This window comes from Embiotoca jacksoni, unplaced genomic scaffold, assembly GCF_022577435.1.
Source record: "Embiotoca jacksoni isolate LCO1_2020_lvr unplaced genomic scaffold, fEmbJac1.0.p SCAF_12, whole genome shotgun sequence".
Classification (NCBI taxonomy): domain Eukaryota; kingdom Metazoa; phylum Chordata; class Actinopteri; family Embiotocidae; genus Embiotoca; species Embiotoca jacksoni.
In genome coordinates, this window is record NW_027185252.1 from 17506692 (window position 1) to 17524193 (window position 17502).

Below are 17502 nucleotides of genomic sequence, written 5' to 3' on the forward strand. Positions count from 1 at the left end.
TATATTTGGTCAACCTTTTACAAAATATTTTCTCCACTTATTTTGTACTTGTCTCCACTTGAGTTTTGAAGTTATTCGGAAAAAAAATATGTAAGCAATTTTTGTAAACTTAATTCCCAAACCTTGCGCGTGAGTGTACGCATGTGTGTTAGAGAGAGAGAGAGAGAGAGAGAGACTTGGTATCAATTATCAGTAGCCTACATTTTATTTCTAATTTAACACGCTGCTTCTATGTGTATTCTCATGAAGCCTGTATTCTCGGTCTACCTTGTTTTTGTTGTTTCTACCGCAGCAGTTAAGTAGAATAATTTGTTGACCAAGACGCCGCACAGCGGCAAACTACAACTCCCAGCAGCCTCCTCGGTATCATCCATGCGCCGCAGTCAATCAGCTGTTGAGGCAACTGCTGACTACCTCGGCGCAAGGGTAGCTCGTTTGTCATATCTAAACCCAGACGAGGCAAACAGAAATATCTTTATTTACAGAGTCCCAAAAAGGTGAACGATAAAGGTAATTCAAGCTCAACGCCGGGCCGAGAGGCGACACCGCTCTGTGCGCATGTTGTTCTGTATGTCGTTCGTGTGGAGAGGGGGGACACGTATGGATTAGAGTGAGATTTCAAATCAAGACATCTTCATGGACTGTATATCGGATGTCTCGATCCGTGCGATGAATGGGCAGCCTGAAGGGTCAGGTTTGGGCAGTGTGTGTGTGTGTGCTGAAGGGCCGGTGAGCTGAGCCACTGTGGGCTGCTGATTATGCTGCTTTGATGACCTTGGAAGCGTTGCTGTTGGAGGAGAAAACACGGATTAACTGGTGCGGTGTGTGTAACGCAGACTATCGCGATTACCCTCAAAGTCCAAATTGTATTGCTGCCATCACGGTGCTGAAATGATCTGGCATGTCATCTGGAGTGTTATTTTCAAAGCACTATTGCATCTATGTTATTGAAAGGCCTCGTTGTGGGCTGCTTGTGAAGTTCTCCTGCAGCCAGGTTATTAGTGTTATCTGTGCTTTACATTTATCATATTTTGATGTGTTGACCCTATGGTTGTGCCTTTATTGTGCTCTAACGGAATATCCTCAGCTTCTCTGTGAAATCATCAGGAATATTTTGGTCTGTTTACATTTTTTATTGTCCTGCATGCTCATTGTTGCGCTAAATATGGCAAACTTTATGAATTTCATGAATGCAAATTTGCCGGTCGACTGGCTGGGGTACTAGTCGAGGGTGTATGTTAATTGGGCTTTTGCAAGGCGTTGTCTCTGAAATGCAAAGTAAAGGATGATTTTGCATCTAACTTTGAATAGAAGACATAGAGTATAGACTTTTCAGTGATATTCTAGCCTTGGCTTGGCTACTATAGTGCCTAAAAATGCATGGTACATATTGCTTCATGTAAACACCAAGCCCGTGGCTGTGTCAATGCGGACCTCGGGCAGAGTCCCTCTATGCGCTATAATACAATCTCTCACTATGAATCCTATTATTCATGTAGGAGCTCGTATTGAAGACTCATTTTAATTTTATTGTTTTATATCATGCAAATAAATAAAGACATTTAATTGTAGCATAAATGTTTATGTCGATTTTTCAGGCTTTATTGAAGTGGTCCAGGTGCGTCACTTTCTGCTGCATTAAAAAAAAAAAAAGGACGAAGTGCGCCTTTTCTTTAGGAAGTCCTGGAACAAAAGCTGCGTGCGCTCGTGTGTGTCGAAGTGCCTGGGTCAAGGTGGAGCTGTCTTTTTAACCTTGTTGAAGGACAGCTGTATTTACTGACGTATGTAAATGAATATAGGGGAGGTCCTTGGACAAAAAACACACACTGAATCAGTTTCACATTGCAGCTCCGGAGTTCCTGCGTGGAAGGAAAAACGAGACGTGGCGAAATCTGGTGAATATCTGCTGCCATATGCTCCGTGTGTAATTTGTGGGATTTGTGAATCACTCTCGTGTAGTGTGTGTTTTTTTTTTCTCTTCTTCTCTTCGGCTAAATGGATGATCACGCGTTCGCTTTGCAGTTGCCTGATCCCTCTAACATCATATCCTTGTCGGAGTTGTCCCAGTTTATCAGACACTACAGCAGCCCAGGGAGCCCGGTGTTTGAGCTCCTAAATTACAACAGTAATAATAACTCCTCGTGTCTGTTTCCCCCTGTTGCAGCTCAGCAAACCATGCAGGATGATTTACTGATGGACAAAAACAAAGCCCAGCCTCACCATCAGCAAGATCCGACGCAAGTAGACCCTCCTCCCTCCACACCGACCCCGTCATCGGAGCTCACTTCTTCTTCATCCGAGTCGGAGAGCCCGTCTAGCGGGAGCAACCAAGCGGCTTCAGCGCTGAGCAGCAGCAGCAAGGACAAAGTGCCGATGGAGTCGCCGATCCTGCCCGGGTTGAGCTTCCACCACCAGCCGCAGGAGACCGGCGGCCCCCTGTCCTCCCCGTCCTCCTCGTTTGGGAGCACTTGGTCCACGGGAACCACCAGCGCCGTGGATGATAGCTTTTTCCAGGGAATACCCTCGGTGAACGGGACGATGCTTTTCCAGAACTTCCCCCACCACGTCAACCCGGTCTTCGGGGGGAATTTCTCCCCGCAGATCGGTCTGTCTCCCCAGTCCCAGCAGCATCAACAGCAAGCCCAGCAGCAGCAGCAGCAGCAGCCGCCGCAGCCGCCCCAACCCCAGCCCCAGCCCCAGCAGAGGAGATCCCCTGTCAGCCCCAGCCAAGGCCCCTTCCCCCAGAGAAACGCTTATCAGACCATCATGAACAACAGCAAGGGGTCGTCGTCTTCGTCGTCTTCTTCTGCCTCGTCGTCAGCTTGGAATAATCACCAAAACGCCGCATGGAGCACAGCCTCCAACCCCTGGAGCGGGCTGCAGGCAGGCAGGGACCCGCGCAGAGCGGTGGGCGTCGGGGTCGGGGTTGGAGTCGGCGTCGGAGTGCCGTCACCCCTGAACCCGATCTCCCCGATGAAAAAGCCCTATTCCAGCAATGTCATAGCACCCCCCAAATTCCCAAGACCTGGTCCCCTCACTCCCAAGCCCTGGATGGAGGACAGCGCATTCAGGACTGACAACAGCAACAACATACTGCCTTTCCAGGTAAATACATTCCCAGTATAGCCTATAAGAGCAGGCCCATATAGGCCTGTATTGATCGATTCGATCTGTGTTTAAAAAAGACACTTTGACATGTTGTCAGCAGTCGACCTCTCAAATATATCAGGCGGATGAGGTTATTTCTTACGTCTTCTGTGGCTGAGAAAGAAAAGTAGGCGAACCAAAGATAAGGTCACCCTGAACTCATCAGCACCAAGAATTCATTTTAGGTCCACAAATTATAGTGAATGATAGACTGTTTATGTCATTGTAATTGGGACAGGAATCATTTTATCGCATGAATCTGTAAACAGTCTCATACATTTTTACTCAAAGGCTATATCACAGTTTTTTTTACGTGTTTTATCACTTGGACTCAGTCGCATTGGGATTAATATGAGTTTATTGCAGCATGATTCGGCACAAAAGGCTACGATATCTCGAAGCTGTGGCTTGTTTAGTTGACTTAATAAATGACCATCGACTTTTGCCGGTGGCTGTCACCATTTCAATATCTTATGGCTTGTATGCTGGGAGATTCTAGTGGAGGTCAAATTAATCCAATAAGACACCGAGTTATTTCAAGGGGCCTATTAATCGTTGATCATGGCTATTTTTACGCAATCAAAGATAAACACACCAACTCAGACCTAGAAATAGTCGCTGTGCGCGATTTATTGGACCGAGTGGTTAAATTTCCTGTGCCAGCTCACGCTCTGAGGGGTTTGAAGGACACATGACGCATTTAGGTGCTACTCGGAAATTTTCAATTCAGACTGACAGGGTCTATGGGGTAGATTACCACTACGCCCTAAATATCAAAAAGGTGTTGTCATTGGTGTGTTTTAAAAAATATTCAACACTCCGTTGTAAAACAGAGTAAGCCTCAGAAATAATGTGATGAATATTACTCAGGAAAAATAATGCATTACTTAGTTAACTTGTAAATTCATGTTCCCAATTACGGGAACGTTTTTTTTGTTTTGTTTTTTAAAACCTGTTTAGAATAAATTAATATCTGACACTTAGGGTCACATTTATACTTGTAAAAATATCTATTTTTCTGTCTCTATTTTCGACATTGTTCGTGTTTAATGCACGCTCTCACGGATACTTCCCACGTTTTCGACAGTAATTGAAGGCGACATTCATATGCCGATTTGATTGGCTTGTGATCGCGTAGTGGGCGGGGTTTAAACCCCAGTTGAAATCGGAGGCAGGTCACACCCGGAAGGTAGAGAAAAGTTATTGTTTACATTTTACAGAAAGAAAAAGCCAACATTAAGTTCATATGATGAGTTTTAACAAAGAGTATTACATAATGCAAATGCTGACATCGATATACGTCTGTGTTTCTGCTGTGAGGAGGCAGCACGTCCATGAAAATGAACCTTATTCAGGGTCAAAACATGCTTAAAGGTTGTTAATAGTGTTGTTTTTAATTTCAAAAACAAAACCTGACAGCTAATAAGGAAATATGCATTAACATTAGATAAGCCCAGTGCAAGAAAGGGTCCTCTTTGTACCTTTTCAGATGTCCAAATACAGCCAAATACTTTGTTGATTCATATAGATCACATTAGACAGTAACATAATCAAGGTGGATAAGGGATGTTTATGTTTATTATTTGAACAGTAGCCCTGATGCCAATACAGTGTTTATTTGAAAACAAAATTAGTTATGAAAATATATGACCATTAATAATTACTAGGAATTGTATATCTGGCTCTGTCACCCGACGCCGATAAGTGAATCGTTTGTTACCTGTCTTTGGTCCATAAGTAAGATTTCACATTGTTGAAACCAGAAGTCGGTTTCACACTGGTTTGGATTTATTTCAGTCTGTCGTTCTGCCTTGATTGACATGTGTGATTGAAGAGTTGACCAACATGAACAGTCCCAACACTGTCTGTTTTTCTGTCCTATGTTTAGCCACGCTGCCTGACAAACAAGTCAACATAAAAAAATAAGGCAGCCGGATAACCCTCCCACCCACCTCCCCCCACCCACACACATACGCACACACACATGCACACACACACATATGTACGCACGCACACACACACCCCTCTCCTTAAGTCACTGGCTCACTTAAAAAGGAGCACTTGTTCACCTGATCAAAGAGAGAGAACGGACCTCAAGCCAACATCTTAGCCGGTTACTGCAGTAGAGCAAGGACTACATGTGCAGACGAAACGCAGCTCGACACGGGCTGAAATTCCAGTCGGCTTGAAACGTATAGCATTTGAGGAGATAATGATTGTGTGTGTCAGTCAGGACCTCTCGAGGCTTTATTACTCAGTTTCCTCTGCCCACAGCTGCTTTCTCGGTTCTCTCGACTTGGCTGGATTACAGCTCGAGTTATCACTAGGAGACAAGGTCAGGGGGTCACAGGTCACGCAGTCCAGACTGGTCCGTGGGCTGAAAGGAAACGGCAGAGTTGAAGTGCATCTTAGTCTCATGTCATCAAGTGTTGCCGAGTTAAAACCTCCGGCTTTAAATGACATATGATTCATCGTTTCACAAAATGAATCTGCAGTTATTCTGATTAGCTGGGTTTTTTTTTTTAACTGAGCAAAAGTATTTCCTGTTTTTTCTTCTTCTTTTAATATCAATATTAATTGACTGCCATAATCTACCTTAATATTTTATTGACAAAGCAGTTAGCTGGTAAAATGTAGGTAAACTGACAAAGAAGACATTGGTTAACAGTAGCCCTGATGCCAATACAGTGTTTAATTACCATGTTCTTTATATTAATCTTTGCTATGTGCGGTTGCCATGAGATCACTGCATCTTTCCACAAAACGTATAGCTCCATTTCAATGACTCTAATTGCGCAGTGATGTTTTTCAAGCATATACATCTCTTCTTCATGTGTAAAACTGGTGGGTCGTCCCTTTAACAGCACACATGCATATACATATACATACAATGAAGTCATTCGGTACATCCCAGGTTTGTTTAGCTGTTGACAGTGTCTGTTCTAGATAGAGGGTATGTCTCAAAGGGCTCATGGGGTTCCTCTATGATGCAATTGGCTCCCGGCTGTATCTCACACTTAGCTGCTTAACAATTCCATCCATAATTGGAGAAGCGTTATCACCAGGATGCAAGGTCAGGGTGCCACATGTCGACTGGCCTGTTTACTGAAGTGAAACTCAGGCAATTCTCTGACCGGAGCGAGCAGCAGGTGGGGAGGGGGGAAGGGGTCCTGCACCGTCATGTGGACGGCGGGTGACAGGTGTACTTGTTGTCATGGTTTAGATATCTCTCGGTATTCTCCACGTGCCCCAGATGAACCGCAGGATGAAAATGTCGAGTCACATGCCACCTGATGCTCGTACTCGCCCGCTGCTGGCTGCCACTTAAAAGGCCGAGGAATGCGTGGAATTCAACTTAACGCGTCAGTGTGAGGCTTTAGACTCGGAGTCATATGAGCTCCTCGGGAGATACTCGGATCTGAAAATGATGGTCACGTTAATCATTGCGTGGTCCTCTGTGATTGTGATCATATCAGTTCAGGAAGGACGTTAGTCAGCAGACTGACAGGTGGAGTGCCGCAGTCAAATGCTGTCATGTAAAACAGCAGCTTCGACGACTTCAGAGGTGCAACAGGTCATTTACATTAGTTAGTGTGGTTTAGCTTTTGCTTTGTCGAGTTTTTGATTTTGCCACTGCGTTTGTTTCAGCTGACAGATAAAACCGGTTTAAGGTTAATGTCCTGTGGGAGGTGTTATTTGAAAATCTATTGCAAATTAAATGATCAAAATCACTCAGTTTTGACAGCTGATTCATTGTTTGAGTCATTTAATGAGCAAAAAGGTAAAACATTCACCTCTCCATGTCTTTAGTTTTATCAAAGATCTTAGACTTTTGTTGTGTTGATCGCATTGGTAACTTTTTTTGCATTTCAAAGTAGAGCTGGGTGACATAGACAATATCACATGACTATTGGTGTTTGCACAACATATTTACATCATAAGAGTTTTGATAAATAATCATCAGTAATGGCTATATAATGACTGAGTGGATGAAGGCAAATTATAGAGGAGCTAGAACAGTCTGGTTAGTTCAGGAAATGACATCACTTTACTGTAATGTAGTCTTTGAAACCAGTAAAAGACAACACAAATGTCATATTACAATAAAGTGTTATATGACAATATTGATCGATATATTGCTCACCCCTATTTCATAAATTACACAATTAACTGTATGATTGAAAAAATTTAAATGATCATTTGTAATAAGGAAACAATATTTGCAACCTGACTTATCTTGGTCAAAACCTTTATTGGTGGATTCATTAATGTATTATGTGCTTTATGATTATGAACATATTCAGTGGTTATATATTTTAGATGGCGTTTCATAGACATATTTATACTCAAATGAATACGGGAAAGAATCCGGATAAATTCATTAAATTAGAATCTGTACGTATGAGTCTGTACGTCCCTGTAATTAAAAATACAGAGGCTGTTTTATTCTGTCTTTAGGGCTTTTCCCGTTGATTGATTGTTTGATTGATTGATTGAGTGATTGTGTGGTATAGAAGTTACCCTGACGGTCACATTCATGTCAAACTCACAAAACCTTTTTGAGTATAAAACTCAATAAATGCTAAATGTCTGATCTGCTTCTGACTCTGGCTGAACTCCACCTTACTGAGCAGATTTATTAAAAACCAGGTATTCAGTCATATCAGAAAGGCTTGTGTTTCTTATCTTGATGTCCCTCATAAATGCTCACGAGGAATGAGCTGCAGTGTCGTCGAGATAGGCCGACCTGAACCTGCATTCCATTCTGTGAACTTACGCAATGTGTTCAGGAGTTCAGTGGTGTCATCTCGGGTCGTTTGACTACAGAGAGATCTCCGACCCTCCCCACCCACCCATCGCTGTGATCATCCACATGTGTCAGAGTGGAGGGGAAGGGGGGATGAAACTAAAAGCTCAGCGTTTTAAGTGTTTACCATTTATACCAAGTGGGCAGATTTTTATCTGTGTGGCGCTGCCGGGTCCAGAGTGGAGGGGAATAACACTTTTGAATGCTCAGCCGAATGGGCAACAATAGCCGTGGCGTGCAAACAATGCGGCAGCGGCTCGGGGCAGCGGACACAGGACACAGCTGCCAAGGCTGCCGTGTCCAGGGTCGGAGCGCTCTACCTTTGGCACACATGTCATCCTCATAAATTCATCGGCGCACAGTGGGAATCTAAACATTTTGCCTCAAGGTGTTTGATGTAGTCATAGACTGCACGGTTCTGCAGTGGACCGACTTCCCTTGTAAGATTAGGATATTAGAGAAGGTTTTGTAAATAATCAGGCATAAATACAATAACACTCAAACAATAACAACCTCATGACAGCCACAGGACCAAGCTTCGACTCTTTAGGGCTTTAACAAAAGGGCCACTGAGTTCACGTCAGATTGACTCGAAAACAAAAAGCAGCATTCATAACATCTTAACATAATCTTCTTTAATTATTCTTTGATCCTATAGTTGAGTTTTAAACCCTTTTAAGTTCTTGTTTGCTTGATTTTATTTACGCATATTTAATATCTGACAGCTTTTTCATGAGCTTTATAAATAGAAAAAATGGCATTGCAGAAAAACACATACTGTATATTTATATTTATTTATATTTGTTCAATGTAAGGTATCCAGAAAAAAAGAGTCATTTTGGTATCAGTAGTTTAACTTGGGTATCATATTGACACTAGTATCAGTATCAGTAATACGCAGCCCAATATTGAACTGGGATTTTTAATTTTTTGTCACGTGGCAGATTTGAAAAAGACCAAAGCTGATCTTGAACGATCATCTTTGTTGAGCTGAGACAAGTGTTGTTTAATAACTGATTAATTTTGATAATCAGTATTTCATTTAAGCCTTTTTCCAAACGTCAGTTGGTTCGAGCTTCTTCAATGTGAGGAAGAATTTACAGCTTTTCTCTGTCGTATATCACTGAAAGCTGAATATCTTTTAAGGCTGGTAGTTGAGATGTGCATATTTCACCTTTTTCATTTTAAATACAACATCTGAAAATGTAAGAAAATAAACAACAAAGAAACTGGTTATGAAAATAATAGAACCCAACCAATGTTTATTGGTCAATTTTGGTCAATCGGTATCGGTATCAGTGTGGATGTTGTCCGATATGAAACTTTATTTTTACTGAACATAATGCAGAAAACGAATCTTGGACTAACTGAGTTCTATTTGTGTTTATTTTTTGATTTATAGTTAGTTATAGATAGTTACCATTATTGTTTACCCAGTGAACTTCACTGTTTCAATGCACTGGTGTCATTTTGGATGACAGTTTACCAAATATCCTGCCTCCACTACATATCCTCGTCACAAGTGTTTGATAATTTTGATCAATGTATCAATATCTGTTTTGTGTTTTTTTTACTTACCAATATTGGTATCGGCTTTAGTACCAAAAATCAGGTCTCAGTCGGGCTCTAGTAAATGATTGATTGTTGCCGCCAGTCTTTGGCTGCATGGTAGTGACATTTAAATTAAAGCCGTCTGACACCCCAGACTGGAGATGGGAACCCCCTGAGGATGGGCAGTGAAAAAAGGAATACTTAATTGATTACAAGATAGCCCAACGAGTGACTCATACATCACAGACTGATTCTGCCTCTGACATCTCTCCACCCACGGAGCTGATGGTTGAGAAATTCTCTCCTAAAGTCTCTGGATTCAAACACACAAGATGCCTTTGGGCAGAATCCTGTCTCTTTTTTCACTGTAGCTTTTTTTTTTTTTTTTTTTTTTTTTTTTTTAGCTTAAAATTCATATCTCCTTCAATATCAACCGTGTTCACCGTCTTCCCCAGAGCTGGCACATACCTTCTATTTGCCTTTTTATTTTTGTTTAAATGTTCTCCCACATCTCCAGTTTATATTAGTCCAGTTAGCTAAGAATGCACCGCTGCCTGTCTTGACTTTTTAACAGAAATGGGAGCTGTCGGTACATGCAAGTTGTTACTAGTGATCTGCCCTTGAGCAAGGTAGCAACCAGAACTTCAAAAGCACGGATAAATATTCAAGATCATCATGGGTTGTTTTTTTTCCTGTTCCCACCATGTCTCTGAAGCTGAAATTACAAGTTATTGACCTTTAGTGTTTAGTAACATTCATTAACATAGCTGAGCTCCACCCAAACCAGCTGAACAAGCTTCTTTTATGTGAACAATAACAAATTGATACACACATTTTGTATCACAACAGCTTAAATTCAACAGAATTTGCATTTTTATTTCTGTATGCAGTTCTTTACGTTTTCAATTGATGAAGCTCACACTACTAAGTAGTGATCTACTCAGAACCAGATCTACAGGTTGGATGTATACGGTGCTATACTTGACACGTGTTGCAGCAGTAGTAAGTCCCTCCCTGTCTTTGTTTTGTATGTGATCCACTGTGCTGACTAACTCGACCCTCTTCCTGTTTTGCTGTGTTGCAGGACCGGAATCGGCCCTTTGATGCTTTTAGCTTGCACTCTTTGGAGAATTCCTTAATGGATATGATAAGGACTGACCATGACAAAGGTAAACCACACCCTGCCGGTGGCCCACCAATGACTATCGCTGATATTATATGGAGGAATCATTTTGCAGGTTAGGAATATTCATACGTCCACGCTTACAGTATTTAGGTTGTTTTTTTTTTTTTATTATTTTTGCTTCATGGGCATAAATCATTTCTGGGTACATTTTATTTTTCATTTGCTCTATTTGCCAATCTCTTAATCAATTCAGTATGAATCATCATGTTCTGTTTGAATAATTAACATAATGAGCCTTACCTGCAAAATCTCACGTGATGTCTGTTTGTTTGTGTGTTTTGTTTGTGTGTTTTGTTTGCGTGTTTGTGCAGTGGACCAGGTGTGCTGCAGCATGCACTCGCATGGTCTTATTTGCAAATTGCATTTTCCTTCGCCCTTTGTTCTTCGATAGCTCTTAGATCTGCTGATCAGAATCAGTGGATCAAATGACTGCATCACATGATTTGCACTGTTGTTGTTGACTGAATATGTTGTGTGTATAAATGTGGACTGTATTTGTTGTTTACATTATTAATGAGTGACACAAAATTGATTTGAACTTGTATTTTTGTGTGTAATTGTGGGCTCAGACGTGACCGAGTCCTAACCTAAAGATCAAATCAGTGTTTCTAAGAAGCTACGACACAGTGTTTCTGAGCAGTGAAAAGCAGATTCAGAGTAAAATTAATAACCGTCATGCAGCTTTATCTCTTGGGAAGTATAAAGAACTTTTGAAACCATGAAAACAAGGTTAAAAAGTCTCTCTTCACACCCTTTTAAGGCCATCCAATGTATGTCAGGCTTTCTAAGTCAATATTTTTGTAGCAGCGGTCACGTGTCTTTTGTAGAAAAAACTCCTGTCTCCTAGACAAGGCCCTGTCAGGTTGGGTGTGGGGTTTTTCTGCTCCCCCGTCCTCCCATCTTAACAATGGAAAGATTGGTGGGAGGGGTATATAATGAGCAGAGCATGTCGTTTTTCCCATGCGTACGGTCTGTTTTCCCGATCTTGTGCTGAGCTTGGATTGTTACAGCCAAAATGATCACCGTGGCCCGGACTCACTGGAAAGGTGTCGTAATGTAATGTCCTGTAGGGCTTCACTCGTGATTGTTTGTCAAAGCACAACAAACACACGGGAGATATGAGAAAAGTCAACGAGGGTGTGCATTCCTGAATCTCTCTTTGCTTGTTTACTCCGTCATGTCGTCATGTGGGGCTGCTGTAAGCTACTGTGCCGACCACAGAGCAGCTCCACCCTGCTAGCGTACCTACCCACTGTCTGAGGACGGCCCTGTGAGTGTGGCCTTTGTTGCACGCAGTGGCGACGGGGAAAGAGATTCCTAAATGTATTGACGAGCTGCATACCAGTAAATGAAGAAATGTGGCAGCAATGTAACTTTGGATCTCAAATTAGGAAGGTCAGGTTCGGGCTGGCCTGACATGTCAACTTAATCACCATTTGGTTTCACTTCATTCAAAAGCCTGATATAGTGCTCATGTTAGCTGATTTCCTGTTTGAAAGGACGTTGTGTTTTGTCTTGTTTGGCCCGAACCAGACATTCTAAAGAGATGTATCCAACCCGTCAACACTGAAGCTGTGGTGGCAGTTGATCGTAATGGTTAACTTTATTTAACTTAAGGTTTTTTGTTAAGATCATGCTGTCTTTATTTGATCATTTTGATGTTTTTAAATACAGCAGAGATAGACTGCAGCCCCCACTCGTGACCCTTTTCAATATAAAACGAGTATAGACAATGGATGGATGTTTTAAAATACAATATATTATTTCTGTAGGTTGACTTACTGCACCTTGTTGCTATTTTTCTAACACTGTAAATAAAATCTTACCATGTAGGAAGATAATGTTAATGCCGCCTGCTGACCTCTGAATGGTCAATTGTTCCTTAATTGGGTTAAACAGCAAGCCTGGCTGCGCCCAACTACTGCTCATAGATTCAGTCTTAATAGTGATAACAGTCTGGAAACCCTGTTCACATGAAGGTCTGCTCAGCCACTCGGAGTGGACCAATCAGTGACCAGTGTGGGTGCCTAAGCGCAATGACGTTGAAGTACTTCCAGCAATGGCAGCGGTGGCGGAGTTTTGTCGCACACCATATGGTACATGGTGGTCAATGCCGATTGGTTAAAGGCTGTTCCAATAGTTTCAAAATTAAGCGAAGGGCTACAGCCATTTAGGATGCAGCGACTGGAAACAATCCTCAGTGGAGCGCTGGCCAGAGCCATAATTTACTGGTACTTACAGGCTAGTAAAAGCCATCAGTAAGCACAACAGTAGACCTGCTAGAATTGCTAAACACATCAGACGACGGTGGTTCAGAGGTCTAGAAGCCGGCTGGGTTCAGGTGTTGGTATCAGGCCGCTGTACCGACACACGGCAGCAAAAGATGAGTGGATCTAGTACTGCAGGTGTGTCGTTACTTTAGTCTTTGTTGTTAACATGTTAACACTAAGATAAACTTGAGCCTATTGTAAGTCCACTACTGCAGCATTGTACTAGGAAACATGAAGAGGAAATTGTTTACTGAGGCGTTGAGAATGAGCATTATCATTGTCAACTGGACAGGTGTGACCCGTCGAACCTGATCCACCCTTCTGAGAGAGAGTATTCAAAGTGTTCACCATATAGTAGGTCAAATATTGGTGATTTGACTGACTGATGACTCAGACAGTAGGCTGTCTTTTTTCTTGCTGGGTGCTAACTTGAAAATTACCAGATCTAGTCAGCAATTCTCCTCTGTTGACTTAGATGAGATAATAGATTATCCTCTTTTTTTGGTACAAGTTGTTTCTAAAGCCAGTTGCATTTGTCTGGCAACCCACTTTAAGGACACTTTAGGTTCACCAGCTGAGAACCGCCAGTCGAAGCTAATTAACCCAGTAGGCCCAGTTTTGCATTCCCAACTGAACGGGTGCCGCCCACATCCATCCCATCACAGACATTTCTGACATACTTCTTATTGTTTCTGGAATAGTTGTTTTTCTTTGAGAGTTTTGAGAGTCCCTGTATCTGTGTGTGCGTGTGTTTGAAAGAAGAAAAACACACTCGTACTGTGATGTGAATAAGAATTGGTGGGTCTTCTGAAGAAAAGTGTGAGGTGATCCCACACTTTCTGTCCCTGTCAATACGGGGAAGAGGGTGAGGCCGTCTCGATTCAACAGTGTCTTTTTTTTCTCTGAGCACTTGTTTGGAGAAGAGTCAGCTTCAAAGAAAGAGAGAGAGTGTGTGTGTGTGTGTGTGTGTGTGTGTTGTCTGTGAGAGAGACACTTTATTCCCACCAGTCTTTCAAACTTTCTGAAAGCTCTTTGCTCCTGGGTGAGGGGAGCAGGGCCACAGGGACATCTGAACAAACTGGCCCTTTATGCAGCCACACACACACACACACACACACACACACACACACACACACACACACACACACACACACACACACACACACACACACACACAGTGGTATGGATGTAGTTTCTGAACTGGGTCATGAGCTCACGTGTGGAGAACTAAACACACACACACACACACACACACACACACACACACTAGAGATTCTCCCTTTGGCCTGGAAAAACACCACCAGTTTGACAACAGCCGCCACCGCTGCTGCCAGCGTTAACATCTCTCACACACACACACACACACACACACACACACACACACACACACACACACACACACACCCAAATTGTTGCTGACATGTAAATCAACTGAGACATTCCATGCAAGGCACTCTCACCTCATGTACGCATCTTTCAGGCTGTCACTCACCATCGGACAAGACAGCTCAACAGAAGTGATAGTGCTTCTGCCGCATGCAGCCTCTTCCTGCACACACACACACACACACACACACACACACACACACACACACACACACACACACACACACACACACAGTCACACTCGCTCGCACAGACCATAGGCTGGACATAAAACTCGACAAAGCACCCATGTCCGAAAAGAGAAGCCAATGTGGAAGTGCCTTAAAGTGCAATACTACTGAGGGCCACAAGGGGCTAGCTCCAAGAAAAACTCTGACTCTAAATAGACTCCCAGTTAAGAACCATCAACTTTTCTCATGGTCTCGTTTGCTAAATTCACTCCGTCTGATCAGTGTACTGGTGTTCCCTCTGAAAATAATTGCATAATTAATTCAATATTAGGGCCTCAAAAAGAGGTATGTTTGGGGGGTGTGGCTGGTTTGATTGACAGGCCTGGGGTGCAGTCAGATTTCCCGTACAGGTTGGTGGACGTAGTGTCCTCAGTTTCTTGGTCAGATCCATCGCTCACTCCTCCCCAGTTCGTCTAAATAGGGGCTCCTCTGGCTCCAAAAAAACAAAATGGCATGGCCAAAATGCCAAACTCAAGGCTTCAAAACAGAAGTTCACAAAGCAATAGGTGACATCACAGTAGGTTACTGTTTGGTACAGATACGAGATCAGCTCAGTCTTACCAAGAAACCAAGTATATATTTCAGACACTGCACACAAAATGTACTTGGAAAAACTGCTGAAACTCCGTGATCAGTTTATTAAATGTATGTCAATTATGTTTTCTGTAAACTGACTATTTAAATGATCAACTAATTATTTGTTTAGTCCAAAAGATGCTTGGCCATTTGTTCTAGAAACTCTAGATTAAGTCAAGTTTAGCTTCACACAATTACTTTTTCAGAAAGTGTTGTGTTTTGTTGTCACCCAATATGTGTTGGTTGATTGATTGGTAGGATATAAAAGGTAGTTGGTGCCAGCGATTACTGAAGAAAGTAGTTGAGGGAGAGAAAACATGGGCTGGCTTGGGGCATTGGTCAACAGAAAACAGTTTTTAAGCAGAGTACAGGTCAGATGAAGAACAGTCTAATTCAGCAGGGAGCTTCAATAATAGGAAAGAGTGGGCCTCTAACTTCTAGTCTAGATGTTGCACTTTCTGTATCTGCATAAATTGTGTCATAAAGATTAATGATAATGGTTATAATATTTTTTTTTTTTTTTGGTTAAGATCACGTTGATTTGAAACAGACTTTTCTATTAGATCGGGTTTTTTTTCCTTCAGGTTCACACCAAGTTAACCTGAGGTTACAGGTCAGCACTCGGTTGGGCAAACGTTCAGCTGACAGACTGGTTTTGACCCCTTAAACTTTTCAACCCCTGTTGTCACCAGCACGTGAGATGATTACAGTTTAAGAGGGATGTCCCTGTACTTTAAACAGACAGTAATGACTGCACAGAGATAAGATGACGTGTTCATAGGCTGTGTTTAAAGGTTAGATCGCACCTTGCTTCCAATAAACTACAGCGTCAGAGTGCTGCGTTTTGTTATGTTGGAAAATTCATGACTCTTGCGAACATGACTGAGCTAATCCATGCCAGGCAACCAAACAAGTCTGGGCTTGTTTTGTCTATTAAAATCACTGTTTGTTCAAATCTCACAAACTATGAAATGCTATTAGAGGCATGACTGTTTCTGCCAACTAGAGCATCAGGGTTGAACTGAAAATCCTGTTATGATTTGAAGGGCACTTGATAGTTTATGAATATTATTTTTAATGAAACACTAAAAGAAAGTGGGTAGTCGTTTTGGCAGTTATTAGGTTCTACCTCGAGAAATATACCCCAACCATTTCTTTTTATACTTTTCTATATAGTTTAATGTGCTATGGCTCGATCGTTAAAAGAACTTTGGTCATGCTATAATCATCTTGTTGAGGGTTGTTGGGTTCAACTGGTATGAAGAGAGGAAGAAGTGGGCGAACAGAGACACACAAAATAACCTTTTCATAAAGAAACGACCATCCTCTCAATCTGTTGGCTCCACTGTGGATATATTGTCATGTTTTTTACCCCTTTTTTTTTGCCAGTGTAGTGTTGGTAACTGAACATTTCTTTGGCAGTAGTCAGCAAGAAGTGCTGCCTTGGCGTGTTTTTTTTCATCTGCGCTAACATTTCCACACCTTGCTTTCGGCACGCCCTCCATCTTCTCATAACTTCTGCGGGGGCTTTCTCTTCGAGGTGTTATTGGGGGCTTAAGTACGTGCTATAGTGTAGACCAGAGGGAACAAAACACGACCAAAGCAGTCGAGAGGAACTCGGGGAGGGGGGGACGCAGTCGGTCATGATTAGCCACGTAACCTCTTAGGATGCTGAAGAACAGCATTCTTGTAGTTTCTGTGATGTTAGTTCTGGTTGTTGATTAGTGACTCGGTGGATACCTCACCAGATGTTGAGATGTTCGGCTGTCCGTGCTGAACTCGTTGCCAGAACTAAATGATGCTCTCACCTAGAAGATGGGTTTTGAACTCTTAGCCTGCCTCTTCTCTTGCAGCTGCTGTTGTTTTTCCCCTCATTTGTCTGTATTTGAACCGCTTTGCTGAAACCTCTCAGAACAGAAGCCTCATTCTCGCTTGTCCTTGGCATCTGTGGACACTAGATCCCAAATTGATGCCCGCTGTCTATGCCCAGCTGATCCCTCCCCTACTCTTTACCCACTTCTACCAAAGTGGTCACAGCGAGGTCATTGTCCAGTCTGTCGATCAGGTCAAGCGCGTGAGTCGCTGCTGGTTCTGTGCCTGTAAGGAAAAGCACCCGGCGCGTCCCTCCGGAGGGGCTGCATCTCTCCGGAGGGGCTGCGCTGCGGTTCCCCCATCATGGAGAGGTTGAGAATAGCTCGGGCTCTCAGTGAGGAAATGTCACAAGAACAGCAGCTCAGGGCCTCTCCGGCCCTGCCACTCATCGCCTGGGGGAAGCAGATGGCACATGCCCAGAGTTATTTTAAGGCTTCAGGAGGGCAACTGCCCCCCCCCCCCCCCCCCCCCACGTGT

At 42.8% G+C, this 17502-nt stretch overlaps 1 protein-coding gene across 8 annotated transcripts in view; it reads left to right on the forward strand.

The window, feature by feature from the left end:
• Positions 1 to 388: 388 nt before the first annotated feature.
• Positions 389 to 17502, forward strand: part of cpeb3 (cytoplasmic polyadenylation element binding protein 3) — a 41375-nt gene continuing 24261 nt past the window's right edge. For 2 of the 8 annotated variants that reach the window (XM_069145233.1, XM_069145234.1), the window contains exons 1-3: positions 1559 to 1895; positions 2165 to 3105; positions 10590 to 10674. In XM_069145233.1, coding sequence (XP_069001334.1) covers positions 1790 to 1895; positions 2165 to 3105; positions 10590 to 10674 — 1132 coding nt within the window. In that variant the 5' untranslated portion in view covers positions 1559 to 1789. Of the gene's footprint in view, positions 511 to 601; positions 817 to 1557; positions 1896 to 1995; positions 3106 to 10589; positions 10744 to 17502 lie in introns of those variants that run through there. The other 6 variants (XM_069145230.1, XM_069145235.1, XM_069145236.1 and 3 more) reach the window with 6 other exon arrangements.